The 17,323-nt window shown below is 39.6% G+C and overlaps 3 protein-coding genes across 5 annotated transcripts; all 3 read left to right on the top strand.

Moving 5' to 3' along the window:
• Positions 1-2,692: 2,692 nt before the first annotated feature.
• On the top strand, positions 2,693-4,702 carry LOC113663702 (C-C chemokine receptor type 5-like). 2 transcript variants are annotated; one of them, XM_027179097.2, is made up of 2 exons: positions 2,693-2,849; positions 3,359-4,702. In XM_027179097.2, the coding sequence occupies exons 1-2, from the start codon at positions 2,822-2,824 to the stop codon at positions 4,405-4,407; spliced, it is 1,077 nt and encodes a 358-aa protein (XP_027034898.2). In that variant the 5' UTR covers positions 2,693-2,821; the 3' UTR covers positions 4,408-4,702. The 2 variants fall into 2 exon arrangements, with proteins under 2 accessions (XP_027034898.2, XP_027034899.2); XM_027179098.2 differs by having other exon boundaries at positions 2,767-2,853.
• Positions 4,703-8,437: 3,735 nt separating this feature from the next.
• Positions 8,438-10,372, top strand: LOC113663703 (C-C chemokine receptor type 5-like). Of its 2 annotated transcripts, none has more exons than XM_047811733.1 (2): positions 8,438-8,522; positions 9,076-10,372. In XM_047811733.1, the coding sequence occupies exons 1-2, from the start codon at positions 8,495-8,497 to the stop codon at positions 10,116-10,118; spliced, it is 1,071 nt and encodes a 356-aa protein (XP_047667689.1). In that variant the 5' UTR covers positions 8,438-8,494; the 3' UTR covers positions 10,119-10,372. The 2 variants fall into 2 exon arrangements, with proteins under 2 accessions (XP_047667689.1, XP_047667690.1); XM_047811734.1 differs by having other exon boundaries at positions 8,474-8,526.
• A 4,011-nt stretch (positions 10,373-14,383) lies between these two features.
• LOC113663704 (C-C chemokine receptor type 5-like) lies at positions 14,384-16,907 on the top strand. Its single transcript, XM_027179100.2, has 2 exons — positions 14,384-14,542; positions 14,916-16,907. Exons 1-2 carry the CDS (start codon positions 14,512-14,514, stop codon positions 15,968-15,970), a joined length of 1,086 nt encoding a protein of 361 aa, XP_027034901.1. The 5' UTR covers positions 14,384-14,511; the 3' UTR covers positions 15,971-16,907.
• The last annotated feature ends 416 nt before the right edge of the window (positions 16,908-17,323 follow it).

Below are 17,323 nucleotides of genomic sequence, written 5' to 3' on the forward strand. Positions count from 1 at the left end.
ACATATCTCGCCCTACCCCTATCCCTGCCTCTCCATATTCCTCTCTATCTCTCCCTCTCTACTGATCGTAGATCATACATATAGCAAGAGAGCTCTAGAATAGCACTACTATAAGCAGAGATCCCATATATACATATCAGAGAACATCTACTCTATATCTCTCTATCTCTCTCTCTATCTCTCTCTCTTCTCTCCCTCTCTACTCTCTCTCATCTCTCTTCTCTCTCTCTCTCTCTCTCTATCCTCTCTCTCTCTCTCGCCTCTCCTCTCTCTCTCTCCTCTCTCTCCTCTCTCTCTCCCTCTCTCTCTCTCCTCCTCTCTCTCCCTCTCTCTCCTCTCTCTCCTATCTCTCTCTCTCCCTCTCTCCTCTCATCTCTCTCTCTTCTCTCTCTCTCCCTCTCTCCCTCTCCTTCTCATCTTAGAGAATCTCTATAGAGAATATGAGATAGAGAGATTATAGCAGATATAGCTATATTGTAGAGATATCTATCTATCTATCTCTCTCATATCTCTCTCATGAGCAACAGAGAAGAAGAGCACTAGTTATAAAGTCAGTAAACAACTCCATAGAACATAAATGGCAGGGGAATAATCCACAAGGAAAAAATCCCCCAAAGAAAAGGAAATAAGTCCCCTAACGTAACAAAGTTCAGGCGATAGAATCCACAAGAAGCTTCAAAAGGGAAATAATTCCATAAACGTGGCCACAAAATGCACAAAAGGTTACAACAGGAAAATCAGCCCTAAACATAATGAAGTTCGGTGACTGGCACAGAGGAAAAAACAAAGACAAAACTCAGGACTGGAGTGCTGGAGTGCAGGTGTAGTGTTGGTGGGGGACGTGACAGTACCGCTCTCCCTAGGAATCCCACCTGGCCTTTTAGAGGGAGCCTCTGGGTGAATGAACCTGAGAATAAGATTAGGGCTCATGATTTTTAAGGGAATGTCTCAAGTCAAGAGCATTACCCTGTTGCCAAACCGGAACCTAGAGGGGTCTGATCTGCTGATCTGCCTGCCACTTGTAGGCCCTGACAGATCTGAGAAGCTAAAGACGTGCTCTCTTCCAGGTCCTCCTACACCAAAGAACAAAGGCTTGGGTAGAGGGAAAGGATACCTCCTGCTCCTGGGTGGGGAAGGGGGTTTGGTAGCCAAGACAGCAATGAAAGAGGAACAGGCATGTGTCAGTGTTGGATAGGGAATTGCGGGCGTATTCCACCCAAGGCAAAAACTTTCTCTAAGAAGTGGGGTCCAGAGGATGGTTTCCAGCTTTTGGTTGGTTCTTTCAGTTTGTCCATTAGTTTGTCAATGATACCTTGAGAACAGGCTGGGCAAACCACCGACTAGCATCAGAAGGCCTTCCAGAATTGGCCGGAGATCTGTAGCCCGCTGTCAGACACAATATCGATGGTGAGGCCTTGAAGGCAAAAAACATGGATTACAAGAAGTTCTGCTGTTTGGCTGGTGGATGGAAACTGGAGCAGGGGCACAAAGTGAGCGGCTTTAGGGAAACAGTCTACAACTACCATGACACAAGAGTTTCCCTCAGAGACCGAGAGGCCAGTGATGAAATTCGAGAGCCATGTCTAGGGGCGGTGAGCTACAGGAAGGGGTCTGAGGAGGCCTGCGGGAGATAAGTTCCTGACTTGTTCCTGATGCAAACCTGGCAAGCAGCTACAAACTGCAGATCAGACCAGAAACGTTGCTGAACGAGGTATAGGGTGCGGGCCCCATTTTAGAACTTCAGGACGCATGGAAATGGGTACAAAAAGGACCAGGCTCACGTTCCAGAACCAGTGGGTTTGGTGGGCATTGAGTATCTTGGCTGTTTTAAAGTATGTTTGGCTGCCACAGAACTCGATAAACCTTCTATAAAAATTGATGAATCCCAGAAACCGTCGAAGGGCTTGACGAGCTGGGACAAGGTTGGCACCGCCTTGACTTTAGAGAGTTCCATATCAATCTTGGAAGGGGTGATCTTGAACCCAAGAAAAGAAACAGATGTCTTGTGAAATTCTCATTTTTCGCCCTTAACCTGTCTCAGCTATTCACATAGAGTGAAGGTTTTTAATGTACACATAGTATTCGATATTCAAGGCTGGGGGACAACTAAAGTGTTACTGTAGAATGAAGACAACAGAAAAACTGTGAAGTCTTTCATTTTTCTCTTCTCCAACATATTCAAACAGAACTTACCTGATTTGAATTACTTAAGTAATTTTAAAAGTGTGCCTTCATTCCAGTAAAACAAACTACCACTAGATAACAGCAAAGAGCAGAAAAGCATTCTGAAGAGAAAAGAGGAAAGATTGAGCCCTTTCGGTTTGTTTGTTCACCTGAATAAAAAGAACTTCTTATAGTTTTAGTTTAATTTTAAACGTATTAAAAACACGCAAGTCGTAGTAGCTAAAGAATTTAGAGCTTGGAAAAAAGGAATAAACTATGAGACAAAAGTGGAGGTTGTTGTTGTGTTGCATCATCAACATGCGTTCCAGGTGTTTCTTAATCTTTATAATGTGTTTATGGACGACTCAAAAAGTTTTTTGACTGTCATAAACTTACATTATTGAAAGTGCATGTTCCTCCTTTACAACAGTCTTAGCAACTGAAAATATCTTGAATATAGTCAGATTCATGATTACACACAAATAAATGATAAATAAAAAAAATTGCAATGTGCTGAAGAACTTTTCTTCCTACCTGCAGAAAACAAAGCCACACCCAGTGGGTGGGGTGGTGGTGGTTGCAGTTATAAGCTGATCCTCTTGTTATATATAAAGACAAACACTGCCTACTTTCACAATCACTCTTGGACTCATGAATCATGGGTACGCTCTACTCCAACACAACAAGTAGGTGAATATTTTCCTTTTTGCACTAACCCATTAGTTATCACTGGTCATAATCAGTAAAGGGTCTCTAAAAACAGACACTGGTCACATGAATAAGGAATAAAGTAAAAGTAATGCTTTCCAATTGATGGTGCAGTACATAAAGTAGGAGCAAATTAACATTTGAATGTTCTTGTGTGTTTCCATGTTGACGAGACAATCACGTTTTAACTCAAGTTCTGTCTCAGACCTTAAACATGGAACAACAATCAATCTTTTTCCCTTATGGAAAAATAAGTAGGTAACAGGTCACATATTCAACATACAGAGTGTAGATAATGCTTAATGAATATTCTAAACTTGATAAATAATAACTGATCAAATTAAATAAAAAAAAAAAGTGTTTACAGTTATTAAGCAATGGGTCACTCGGGTAAAACTGCCCCATTGACCAATAGATTAATCAGATAGTAAAAAAGCCAAAACGTTTTATCCCTTTTCTAAAAATTCAATTGTGTTTCCATGAACAGCTGAGAACTCCAATTGCAGCAGCAATGACGGTAATATGAACCTCTCAACTCCCTGCAACAGCAGCAACATAAAGGCCTTCAGCAGAGTCTTCCTCCCTACACTCTACAGCATCGTCTTCATCGTGGGGTTCATCGGCAATGGCTTGGTGTTGTGTGTCCTGGTCAAGTTCAGCAAAAGGTCCAACATGTCAGATGTGTGTCTCTTCAACCTGGCACTTTCAGATCTCCTCTTTCTTCTCTCATTGCCTTTCTGGGCTCATTATGCTGCCACCACTCAGTGGATGTTCGGGAGCTTCATGTGCCATACAGTGACGGCATTCTACACGCTGGGATTCTATGGAAGCATCTTCTTCATGATCCTCATGACTGTAGACCGCTATGCTGCCATTGTCCATGCCCAGACCTCCCTGTTCTCTAAGCACCGGTCTGTCAGAGCAAGCATAGCCCTGATGTTGTTTATGTGGACACTTAGCCTGGGAGCTTCTCTGCCAAACATCATTTGGGCTCAAGTGAACAATAAATCAGAAAGATGCAGTTTGGAATATCCAGAAGGAACAAAGTGGATGTTATTTTCTTACATTGAGCTTAATGTCCTCAGCCTGATTGTTCCTCTGTCAGTGATGGTGTTCTGCTACTCGCGCATCATCCCTATCTTAATGACCATGACGTCTCAGAAGAAACACAGAGCTGTCAGGCTCATGCTGGTCTTGGTCAGTGTTTTCTTCCTCTTCTGGACACCTTACAACATCGTCATCTTCTTGAAGTTCCTACAGTATCTGGGTTACATGAGCACTTGTGAGTGGTATCAGGACTTGACCATGGCTATGCAGTGGGTGGAAACCATAGCGTTCTGTCACTGCTGCATCAACCCCATCATCTATGCCTTTGTGGGGCAGAGATTCAGGAATTTATTTCTAAGGATCTTCAAAGAGTGGTTTCCTCTTTGCTTTGGTTCTTATACAAGAGTGAAACGTGAGCTGACAGAAATTTGGGGCTCGGTGTACTCACGCTCCCCAGTTAATACCAGCACAGGGTCTGTTGAGCCATAAGTGGGAAAAAGTGCAGCATGCAGTTTAAACACAGTTATAAGCAAACAAAACTGAAACTGTATTAAGGAAAGACAAAAAAATACTGATTAAGTTTCTTTTTTCCAGAAAAGTTTTTTTTTTTTGCTTTTGTACATATTCTTGCACAGAATATACTACATTATTAACATAAAGTTATCTTAAAACCTTCACTAAAAGTTAATATTTTTGTCATTTATTTGTCAGTCTTACACAGTGATGCATATACACAGGCCTGAATCTGTTTTCAAAGAAAATAAAAGAAATGATAAGCATTAAACTGTCTGTTTTTCTTTGTCAACCTTGTAGATCGTGATCACATGACTATTCAATTGTAAAATTTTCCTCAAGCATGAATTCTGGCTCGAAATTCATGGAACGAATCCAGGGGCAGTTCTAGGATTTCATCTTTAAGGGGGTTTTACAGGGTAGCCAAGAAGTGCAAAACAAGAAGAGTTTTATATTATATATTATATGACTACATAGTAAGCCAAAAGTTATGGTGTTATTAAATGTGGACACCAAAATGTTATGCATGATGTAATGATGTCAGTCTTGAATCAGATCAGGTCATGTGTGTGTGCATTCTCTACAAACAGTGTGTCCGATGAATGACGTCATTAATATAAAAATATTCACAAGACAAAGACCAAATCAATAAATGTTATTTTTATTTAGTATTGATTGGATTGTTTGCATTAATATTTTGTTTGTGCTACAACTCTGGTAATAAGAATAGTGACATTTCACTGCTTTTGGTTGCCGTCTTTCCGCCGATTAACGTTATAGATAAACGCCTCCATCTCTGACCGCGCGTGCACGCTGCGCGTACCTGTGTTTCTCCGTTCACATAAAGCAGACAGCTGATGACGCACTTTTGAAAACCTACAACACACGCGTGTAAAAGCAAAGTAAAAAAAACCTGATAAATATTTTTTTCCCATCGACGACACGTCCTGCATTTAACATACTTTTTATTTATTTATGAAAGTAAAAATGATCCTTATAGTTTTAGGGTGGCTGAGATTACAGACAGGGGGCTGAAGCCCCCCTAATAAAGGGCTAGAACCCCCCCTGAACGAAACCCTGCAGACGCACTAACTGAAAAGTGCAGTGTTACAGTTAACTGTAGTAAGACTTAAGCTTCCTAAATGTAAGAATTCACCCGTTCTTCCATCCGTGACTATCAGCACACTTTGCCCTCCTACTGAATTCCTTGAACATGTCCTTATCGGCCCCTTGACCAACAACATCAGCCATATAAAGACTGGCTAAATTACCAACAGTGTTCTTGTCAATGCTGCAGCGCCTGCAGTGAAGACACTGTGCATAAAAGGGGCAGGTGGTAAAAATCATCCCAATGCACTAACAACAGAAGTAACAGATTTTAACCCTGCACTTAAAACTGGTTCTACAGGTAGAGGAACATTCTACACTGGTGATTTAGAAGAGGCTCTGAAGCTTTTGTAGTGTTAACCCCACGTTAAGGCACCGGTGTGAAGTGAAATTAAACAGCACGTGCCAGATATCACGTACAAACAAGGACGTAGAAACACTTTGGCAAAAATTGCTCAGACGTTAGAGTCATGCAACACAGTAAACATCACAGATGTGCCGCTGTAGTGAGGGGGAAAAATGAGACATTGAAAAAACAGCAGAGACCGGATCAGATCGGATATCCCAACGGCCCGGGCCCTCACCCGTTTATGTACCTAAACATGGAGGAACTTCGCTAAATTTGGGCTGATTGACAAAGTACAGTTCAATACATGGGTGTAAATTTCATTTAACAGTAGGGGGACAATAAATATAAAATTTCTCATGAGCAATTTTTGAAGGGGGGGGACACAAATAATAGTCTAATTGTACTTACTGTATAAAGACATGTCCCCACAGTGAAAAACTTTGCTTTTATCATTATTATTGTAGCATGGAGACGCGTCATTATGGTTATTTTCTTCAAAGAAAGTAAAACTATCATAAAATTAATCACAACAATCAAAACAAGGAATTAAAAAAAGGTTTAAACTTTTATTTTAAAATTAATTAAGACACTTAACAATAGAAATTGATTATACAAAAAATACAGTGAGGTCAGTTCGGACGTAGCACAGTGCTCATTTAGTAAAAAGGCTAAACAATATGCTAATTGTGGCCGTTAATGTTAAGTTAACATTATGCCAAGTCATAAAAAATAAAACAATGCATGGGAAACGGCTTTGGCGTGTTAGTTACAGTGCAGTATGTAACAAGCTATTGTAAACAAGCTAACGTTAACTAGCTAACGTTAACAAGCTATTGTAAACAAGCTAACATTAACAAGCTATTGTAAACAAGCTAACATTAACAAGCTATTGTAAACAAGCTAACGTAAACTAGATAAGTCAGATTTTAATCGCTAATATAGCAGATTCATGGAAAATTACATCAGTAATCAGCATTTTTGCCGCAACTAATTTATGAACGAATCTGCATCAACTACATTAAAAAGAATCGCTTTATTTAAAGTGAATAAAATCTCCTACTTAATGGAGTTGAACATTAACTGAACATTAACACACACACACTCACTACAATTCAGTACAACAGGACACCATATAATGACAGATCAAATAAGCAGACAAATATGTCCTTTATAGTACCAACTTCCCACATTCGCAGGTTTATTTACACAAATCATATCTTGTAAGAATCATGGCTGTGTTACTTCCAGTATCAGTCAATCTACAGCACAATCTAAATGCAAGTGTATACAGTTTTTATTAATATATTTAAAACAAATCCATAAAGTCACCGGCGGAAAAAAGGTCCGTATTCGATAGAACCTTCACAAAAAGGGGTTCTTTGTAAAAACCTTGGAGAGAAACAAGCCTTTTATATTACAACAATTCTATAAATGTAAAGATTTTAATTCTTCAAATCTAAAGAATGTGTGAATTCTGTGCCATTAAATTTAGTGAAATTGTTTTAACAATCTAGAAAACACAAATGTTTTGAAACGACACATTCGTGAAATTATTATCTCGCTTTGTAGACGCCAACATTCTGTGTTCCTATTTAAGCTTAGACAGAAATTTATAAATAGTAACTCCTCCTAGGGCTTTCGAGCCACATGAACCAAATTTGGATATGTTGTAGACCCTGTTTGTTGCTATGACTTTTCAAAGTGATCCGAGTACCGGTACTTCCGGTATCGGGTCTCAAAGTGTCCTTTTTTCCCATAGACTCCCATTATAAACTTTGGAGGTTTATAACTAGACAAGCTTTCGAACTCTCTACACCAAACTCGACCGGCTCCTTTAGGGTGAGACTCTGAACAAAGGTTTAAATTGGTGTACCGACTGGCCTTTCGGTTGTGCCTCAGCCCCGCCCCCAAAATATGCTAAATCAAAAAACTTTTTACAACATGGACATCTGTCATATCAAAACACTCAAAACAATGAGGGGGGAACTTCCTCATGGGTATTCTGATGACGTCACGTGACGTCACATGTTGTCATCAATTTTGCACAACATAGGCATGTGATATATCAAAACACTCAGCACATTGAGGAAACTACCTCACGCGTATTTTGATCACGTCACGTGATGTCACGTGAAAATCAATAATTAGCACAATATGGACATGTGACATATCAAAACACTCAGCCCAATGTGGGGAACTTCCTGAAGGAGTATCCGGATGATGTCACATGCTCGTCTCCACTTTCCTCCAAATGTTTTGGCACCCTAGCTTTCTGTCCACTTGCCAACAAAAGTAACACTAACCCTTATGTCCACTCGCCTCAAAAAAGCACCGGCCTTTGCAAATACTTGCACCGTCAAAGACAACATAAAGTTTGTCACGACAAACTTTACGAATCTTGTTCAAACTAGAATGATAAACTTACATTACTGAAAGTGCATGTTCCTCCTTTACAACAATCTAGCCAATCTAATGCGCTAAAGAATGTTTCTTCCTACCAGAAGAAAACAAAGCCACACCCAAGAGGGGGGGGAAAACATAGCTGATCCTCTTATATATAAAGACAAACACTGCCTACTTTCACAATCACTCTTGGACTTATGAATCATGGGTACGGTCTACCCCAACACAACAAGTAGGTGAATATTTTCCTTTTTGCACTCGATTACAAATTTATTAACACATTAAACACTAACCCATTAGTTATCACTGGTCATAATCAGTAAAGGGTCTCTAAAAACAGACACTGGTCACACAAATAAGGAATAAAGTAAAAGTAATGCTTTCCATCAATTGGACAATTGCATTCCCTTATGGACAAATAAGTAGCTACCAGGTCACATATTGAACATACAGAGTGTGGATAATGCTTAACAAATATTATCATCTTGCTAAAACTGATCAAATTAAATAAAAAAAAATACGTATTTGCAGTTATTAAGAAATGGGTCACTCAGGTGAAGCGGTCCGATAACCCAAGACCTGAAACACCCTTTAACCTCGTCACTGATAATGTGTCCAAGCCACAGCTTCCAAATGGTGTTTCATGTAACTAGATTTCTATATAATATGTACAACAAGAGTATATTTGTAAAACTGCCCCACTGACCAATAGATTAATCAGATAGTAAAAAAGCCAAAACACGTTTTATCCCTTTTCTGAAAATTCATTGTGTTTCCATGAACAGCTGAGAACTACTCTGATTACAGCTACGATGACTATTACATGTTGGAATTAATTCCCTGCGACAATATCAACATAAAGGCCTTCAGCAGAGTCTTCCTCCCTACACTCTACAGCATCGTCTTCATCATGGGGTTCATCGGCAATGGCTTGGTGTTGTGTGTCCTGGTCAAGTTCAGCAAAAGGTCCAACATGTCAGATGTGTGTCTCTTCAACCTGGCACTTTCAGATCTCCTCTTTCTTCTCTCATTACCTTTCTTTGCTCACTATGCTGCCACCACTCAGTGGATGTTCGGGAGCTTCATGTGCCATACAGTGACGGCATTCTACACGCTGGGATTCTATGGAAGCATCTTCTTCATGATCCTCATGACTGTAGACCGCTATGCTGCCATTGTCCATGCCCAGACCTCCCTGTTCTCTAAGCACCGGTCTGTCAGAGCAAGCATAGCCCTGATGTTGTTTATGTGGACACTTAGCCTGGGAGCTTCTCTGCCAAACATCATTTGGGCTCAAGTGAACAATAAATCAGAAAGATGCAGTTTGGAATATCCAGAAGGAACAAAGTGGATGTTATTTTCTTACATTGAGCTTAATGTCCTCAGCCTGATTATTCCTCTGTCAGTGATGGTGTTCTGCTACTCGCGCATCATCCCTATCTTAATGAGCATGACGTCTCAGAATAAACACAGAGCTGTCAGGCTCATGCTGGTCTTGGTCAGTGTTTTCTTCCTCTTCTGGACACCTTACAACATCGTCATCTTCCTGTCGTTTCTGCATCATTTGGGTTACATGAGCACTTGTAAGTGGTATCAGGACCTGACCATGGCTATGCAGTGGGTGGAAACCATAGCGTTCTGTCACTGCTGCATCAACCCCATCATCTACGCCTTTGTGGGGCAGAGATTCAGGAATTTATTTCTAAGGATCCTCCAAGAGTGGTTTCCTCGTTGCTTTGGTTCGTATACAAGTGAGCTGACAGAAAGGTGGGGCTCGGTGTACTCACGCTCCCCAGTTAATACCAGCACAGGGTCTGTTGAGCCATAAGTGGGCAAAAGTGCAGCATGCAGTTTAAACACAGTTATAAGCAAACAAATCTGAAACTGTATTAAGGGGAAAAATGTTTTTTTGCTTTTGTTCATATTCATATTCTTACACAGATTATGCTTCATTATTAACATAAAGTTACCTTAACTAAAAGTTAATATTTTTGTCATTTATTTGTCAGTCTTACACAGTGATGCATGTACAGTGGCCTGAATCTGTTTTCAAAGAAAATAAATGAAATGATAAGCATTAAACTGTCTGTTTTTCCTTGTCAACCTTGTAGATCGTGATCACATGACTATTTAATTGTAAAATTTTGATCAAGCATGAATTCTGGCTCGAAATTCAACCCTGCAGACGCACTAACTGAAAAGTGCAGTGTTACAGTTAACTGTAGTAAGACTTAAGCTTCCTCAATGTAAGAATGCACCCGTTCTTCCATCCGTGACTATCAGCACACTTTGCCCTCCTACTGAATTCCTTGAACATGTCCTTATCGGTCCCTTGACCATTTATGTGCCTAAACATGGAGGAACTTCACTAAATTTGGGCTGATTGACAAAGTACAGTTCAATAGACTGTATTTCAGATGAAAAACAAGTCATTTTAATTCTCCAGAATTTGGTCCCGGGGTCCCTAAGCCACAGGACACCATTCGTATGTGCCCCCCAACACCACAGCTCATACAACACAACTGAGTGCATCGTGACTGTCAGAAGCACCACCACCACACACAAAGTCACTACTCTCGCTGTAGCTGGCACCCAATTCTGAGTGGAAATAAACAATTAGGGATTTAGACAAGCACACACACACACACACACACACACACACACACACACACACACACACACACACACACACACACACACACACACACACACACTACAATTCAGCACAACATGTGCCACCGACAAAAGAAATAACATCTACATAAAAAATCATTATGTTTATATAAAAGGTCATATTAAAGCACCATCATTTCTATAGCAACAACAAACGAGGTACTGATTACGTCACCACCGTCTGTAATTCCAAAAAAAAAAGAAAGAAAAGTTTGTGGACTTCAATGGGAGAATATAATGAATTCATTAATTATTCAAGTGATTACTATGTACGCCATTGTGGCTGCATATGACATGCCATGTGTGTGTATGTGTGTGTGTGTGTGTGTGTGTGTGTGTGTGTGTGTGTGTGTGTGTGTGTGTGTGTGTGTGTGTGTGTGTGTGTTTACAGCCCGAAGCAGAAAGAAGCCTTGTTGAAAGCTTGATTCCAGGTACAAGGGCATGATCAAACTTGCATGGATTTTTCTTGCTGTTTTGACAGCGCAATGTGTTTTATTAAGACACTTACCAGTAAGACATGTGACAGAACCAGGTGACTGTGTTAAATGTAGATTAAAAACTCATCTCTTTAGTCAGGCGTACACATAATACATCCCATAATATCATGCACCAGTACATCAGACCTGCACATTTTTATGAACAGCAGATATGTTAATCCCTTTCCACTGCTTCTCTCTTTGTCCCCATCCCGAGGCATCCAGACACTGTACCAGCTCCCAACGTCCTCTGTGGGACGAAGCCTTTGGACGTCCACTGAGCCGAGGCCGACTCTAAGGATCCTGAGACATCTCCAGTTAGACTCTGTGGTACTCAGGAGATCAGAAGTCCTTGAACCTCACACCAATACAACATTTAACTGACTGTATATTACAATCACACCCCCAGTGTCACCCATATGAGGATGGGTTCCCCCTTGAGTCCGGTTCCTCTCAAGGTTTCTTCCTTTACCAATTTAAGGCAGTTTTTCCTTGCCACTGCTGCCTGAGTCACCTCAGACTTGCTCATAGGGGAATAAATACATACACACTGTGAACTATATACATCTAATAATAATCTAGAATTTTTATTCTGTTAATTCTTATTTCTTTTATTATTCGTTATTTCCTTTATCATTAATTATGTTTACCTTCTGCTCTATGTTTATGTTCTGTAAAGCTGCTTTGAGACAATGTCAATTCTAAAAAGCGCTATACAAATAAACTTGAATTGAATTGAATTGAATTGTGTGTAACAGTAACTGTAAGTGTAAATGAGAGACAGAACAGACTGCATTTCTAATGTCGGCTTCTAAAGTCATTTCTAAATACTTGATTCTGTTCCCAGCAGAAGCACAAACACCATAATCCTAGTTACCAGAAGAACACGATCATCGTTAAGAACCCGATTGTTAAATCCAATATTATTTGGACAGTTCAATTTAATTCAATACAAGTTTATTTGTATAGCGCTTTTTACAATTGACATTGTCTCAAAGCAGCTTTACAGGAACATAAACACAGAGCAGAAGGTAAACATAAGGAATAATATAAAGAATTAATATAATAAAAAATTCAAGATTATTATTAGATATATTTAGTTCATAATGTGTTTGTATTTATCCCTAATGAACAAGTCTGAGGTGACTCAGGTGACTGTGGGGAGGAAAAACTCCCTTAGATGGTAAAGGAAGGAACCTTGAGAGGAACCAGACTCAAAGGGGAACCTCATCCTCATCTGGGTGACACTGGGCTGTGATTATATAACCTCATCCTCATCTGGGTGACACTGGGGGTGTGATTATATAACCTCATCCTCATCTGGGTGACACTGGGGGTGTGATTATATAACCTCATCCTCATCTGGGTGACACTGGGGGTGTGATTATATATATACAGTCTGATAAATGTTGTAGTGATGTAAAAGATCACATGGAGTTCACATCTCATCTTTAGTAACACTGAGTCTAACCGGAGCTGGTAGATCTGTATATGTGCCAGGATTCTCTCAGAGTCGGCCTTGTCTCAGTGGTCCAAAGCAGGTCTGGTGTACTGGTGCATGATAATATGGGATGTGTTAGAAGACTAGTTAGATACATGGGAGCTAAACCATTAAGAGCCTTGTACGTAAGTAGCAGCAGTTTGTAATCAGTTCTAAACTTAACAGGTAGCCAGTGTAGAGATGATAAAATTGGGGTTATATGGTCATACTTTCTTGTCCTAGTGAGAACTCTGGCAGCTACATTTTGGACTAACTGTAACCTATTTATTAAAGATGCAGGACAACCACCTAGTAATGCATTACAATAGTCCAGTCTAGAGGTCATGAAAGCATGAACTAGCTTCTCAGCATCAGATACAGACAGGATGTTTCTCAGCTTGGTGATATTTCTAAGGTGAAGAAGGCTGTGTTTGTAATATGGTGATATGAGTTTAAAGACAAGTTGCTGTCTAATATAACACCGAGGTCTTTCACTGTCGAGCTACTAGTAACAGTACATCCCTCTAAATGGGAGTTAAGTTGTGAGAGTTTATGTGCACTGGTTTGTGGACCTATGAGTAGTATTTCTGTCTTATTAGAGTTTAACAACAGAAAGTTGCAGCTCATCCAGTCTTTTATCTCTCTAAGGCATTGAGTTAATTTGGACACTGTGGCTATTTCATCTGGTTTTGATGAGATATATAACTGTGTGTCGTCAGCATAACAGTGGAAAATAATCCCATGTCTTCTAATAATGTTCCCTAATGGAAGCATGTATATCGAGAAAAGCAGAGGTCCTAGAACTGATCCTTAAGGGACCCCTTAATTAACTGGTAATAAACTGAAGGATTCACCATTTAATTCTACAGAATGGTATCAATCAGGCAGGTAGAACAGAAAGGCTTTGGAAATGTTTGACTTATTTCAGTCACCCACCCAAAGAATGGACTTTTTAAAAAATGCTGTATATTAAAAGGAAAGTAATCGTAAGCTGTTGTAAATGACTCTTTAATCATGTTTTTCTGGAATGGATGGATACTTGGCTATTGAAGATTTCCTTATTATTCTGTGTAGCTACCTGATTCAACATGTACTTATCAGTTCAGTGGAAATCACTTATGGGAATAGCGGCTGATGTGAATCATCAGTTCTAGATAAGTGAAAAAACTGAAACACGAATGAATGAACCATTCTTATGCACATCTCGGTACACAATTCAATCGTTTATATCTCTTTTGTCTAGTTAATTGATTGTTTTTCTTTAAAACTTGTACAACTTGTTCCTTATAAGAAAGCAGCAGGGATGAGAGCATTGATACCGTCATTCATTTGAATTTATTACACATCGCTAAGATGCATATTTGGGTTTTCTTGGATATGTTGTTTTCTAGAGGATATCGTTAGAATCACAGTGTTCTTGTTTATTTTCCTGCTAAAACGATCACAATCAGTACATAAAAAGACATAAGCATGGTTACAGACGTCTGTAGTGTGACTAGGACGAAGCCCCACCTCTACAGCACAAAAGCTCAGGACGGTGTTATATCACTACACACAGCCTTCTTTCACACTCACAACTCGACTGATTAATCATGGCAGAGGTTTCAGAGAGCACAGAGACATGTAAGTGCATGTATTTTTTTAATATGATCAGCAGTTTTAAACTTATTACCGAGTGTCTAAAAACTTTGCTAACTGTGTTCAAACTGTGTTGCTTTTAGTCTTAAAGTACTACACATTACTGTACCAGTACAAATCAGTACCAAATTACTACAGAGATCCTTTGAAATCGTTACAGAATCAGATCGAATTTCTTCATTTTATTCTCTCGTGTTATTGTTTGCACTGATGCTAGTTTTCAGTCTGGTTACATCTCTACATTTGTGTTCCAGAATATCTATTGCTAACTATAGACATTTTTCTATTACAGTAATAAAAAAAAGTTTTCTTTTCTGTTATTGTGCAATAAGTGATTTGTTGTTTTTTTCATAAACAGCTGAAAACTATGATGATTACAATAACTTAAATGGAGACAAGTTCTCAGCTCACAACAACAGCAACATAATTGCCTTCAGCAGAGTCTTCCTCCCTACACTCTACAGCATCGTCTTCATCGTGGGGTTCATCGGCAATGGCTTGGTGTTGTGCGTCCTGGTCAAGTTCCACAAAATGTACAACATGTCAGATGTGTGTCTCTTCAACCTGGCGCTTTCAGATCTCCTCTTTCTTCTCTCATTACCTTTCTTTGCTCACTATGCTGCCATGACTCAGTGGATGTTCGGGAGGTTCATGTACCATACAGTGACGGCGTTCTACACGCTGGGATTCTATGGAAGCATCTTCTTCATGATCCTCATGACCATTGAGCGCTACAGTGCCATTGTCCACACCAATACCTCCCTCTTCTCTAAGCACCGGTCTGTCAGAGCTATCATAGCCCTAGTTTTGTTAATGTGGACACTTAGCCTGGGAGCTTCTCTGCCAAACATCATTTTCTCACAAGTGAAGAATGCATCAGTGGGATGGACATGCAAAGAGGAATATACAGAAGGAACAAAGTGGAGGTCATTCTATTACATGGAGCTGAACATCCTTGGCTTAATTATTCCTCTGTCAGTGATGGTGTTCTGCTACTCGCGCATCATCCCTATCTTAATGAGCATTAAGTCTCAGAAGAAACACAGAGCTGTCAGGCTCATTCTGGTCTTGGTCAGTGTTTTCTTCCTCTTCTGGACACCTTACAACATCGTCATCTTCCTGAAGTTCCTGCAGTGTCTGGGTTACATGAGCACTCGTGAGCGGTATCGGGACCTGACCATGGCTATGCAGTGGGTGGAAACCATAGCGTTCTGTCACTGCTGCCTCAACCCCATCATCTACGCCTTTGTTGGGCAGAGATTCAGGAATTTATTTCTAAGGATCCTAAAAGAGTGGTTTCCTCTTTGCTTTGGTCGCTTCAGAACAACTGAAAATGATTTCTCAATGAGGACGAACAATACGTTCTCCAGATTCTCAAAGACTTCCAGAACAAACTCAAAATCAAAACTGTAAACTCTTTCGATCAGGAAAAACAAAACAAACAAAGAAACCATGCATAAAAATATTACTCAGGCCTGTTAGAGTATGTTGGCATTATAGTTTAAATGTTATTTACTCTGTTCATTCTACAGAGGGCTAAAACATCTGCATTATACAACATGAGAGCATCCTTTGCCTGTGACTCTAAATTCTCTTTTTTTTACCTTCTGTATATTGTGTATTTGTATGTGTTGTATTTGTACAGTGTTGTTTTTTCGCCTGCTCCCTGTTCCGGGTCGCCACAGCACATCATCTGGTTCACATATCTGATTTACCACAGGTTTTACACCGGATGACTTCTGGCACCGTATCTGATTACAGTCTGTCAATTATGCAGTATAACTATCATTATTCAAACTATTTTCCTTCGATTCTAGAGTGATAATCTATCTTAGTTCTAGAATGTTGTGTTAGGAAGGGCATCCGGGCTAATAACTGTGCCAAAATTAATATATTCATGGCTTTGTAACCGTGATTATTATTTCATTTAATCGTGGCAATCCAAATCATGCACGCATTTGACATAAATTGAATTTTCAAGTCTCTTTAATATGTTGATATGAATCTCACATTATACGCATGTTATGACAAGTGAGTTTATATTTCGCTTTCCCCACAAACCCTGATGTTTTTTTCAGTCCATTCTTGTAGTATCACATCTCTGTATCAGATAAGCTCTCACAATCTGTTCACTTTTACTTTGACTTTCTCATTAGTTCTTGCTTTCCTGTTAAGACAGAATTTCATCAGCCAGGTCATTTTCCAGCTTCGCGTTCCTGCTGAAAGTGTCTGTAATCGGATAGGAACAAACGCGATCGTCCCAAATCTCGTTCACTTTAACTCTAATTGTCAAGAAAAGAGCTGATTTCATTAAAAATGAAAGTTAAAGTAATCCGTCTTGTGTAGTAGTTTCCTCAGGCTTAAGGCAGCAGGTGAACCTTCAGTTCCAACAGTCTTACAGTACATTGTCTTACAGTGTGTGCATTATTGCATCTTTTCAAAGTTGAGATGACTGATATAAAGAATCTATGCTGGCAAAAATTAGTCACAAGCCGAGTATTTAGTCTCCACACAATAAATCTCACGGCATTATCAGAAATAATATTTAAGGCCACCTTAACAACAACAAAAAGAAAACAACAACCTGATATTACGTAACATACAGTATTGGTGCAGTTATTTATTATTTTATATTTTAAAAGTTTCCTTTATAGGCAAACTTCCATCAGTTGGAAAAAAGCCACACCTCAGACAACATAGCACAAGTATCCAGAATCTGTCTTCACGATCAATCTTGACTACTAAACTACGGCAAACTTTTCCTTC

Source organism: Tachysurus fulvidraco, chromosome 3 (assembly GCF_022655615.1).
Source record: "Tachysurus fulvidraco isolate hzauxx_2018 chromosome 3, HZAU_PFXX_2.0, whole genome shotgun sequence".
NCBI classification, from domain to species: Eukaryota; Metazoa; Chordata; class Actinopteri; order Siluriformes; family Bagridae; genus Tachysurus; species Tachysurus fulvidraco.

Bases quoted from the DNA above. Each gene is read 5' to 3' on its own strand.
- LOC113663702 (XM_027179097.2), top strand. From the start codon at position 2,822: ATGGGTACGCTCTACTCCAACACAACAA. The intron at 2,850-3,358 runs GTAGGTGAATAT...TTCCATGAACAG, and splicing joins GCTCTACTCCAACACAACAA to CTGAGAACTCCAATTGCAGC.
- LOC113663703 (XM_047811733.1), top strand. From the start codon at position 8,495: ATGGGTACGGTCTACCCCAACACAACAA. The intron at 8,523-9,075 runs GTAGGTGAATAT...TTCCATGAACAG, and splicing joins GGTCTACCCCAACACAACAA to CTGAGAACTACTCTGATTAC.
- LOC113663704 (XM_027179100.2), top strand. From the start codon at position 14,512: ATGGCAGAGGTTTCAGAGAGCACAGAGACAT. The intron at 14,543-14,915 runs GTAAGTGCATGT...TTTCATAAACAG, and splicing joins TTCAGAGAGCACAGAGACAT to CTGAAAACTATGATGATTAC.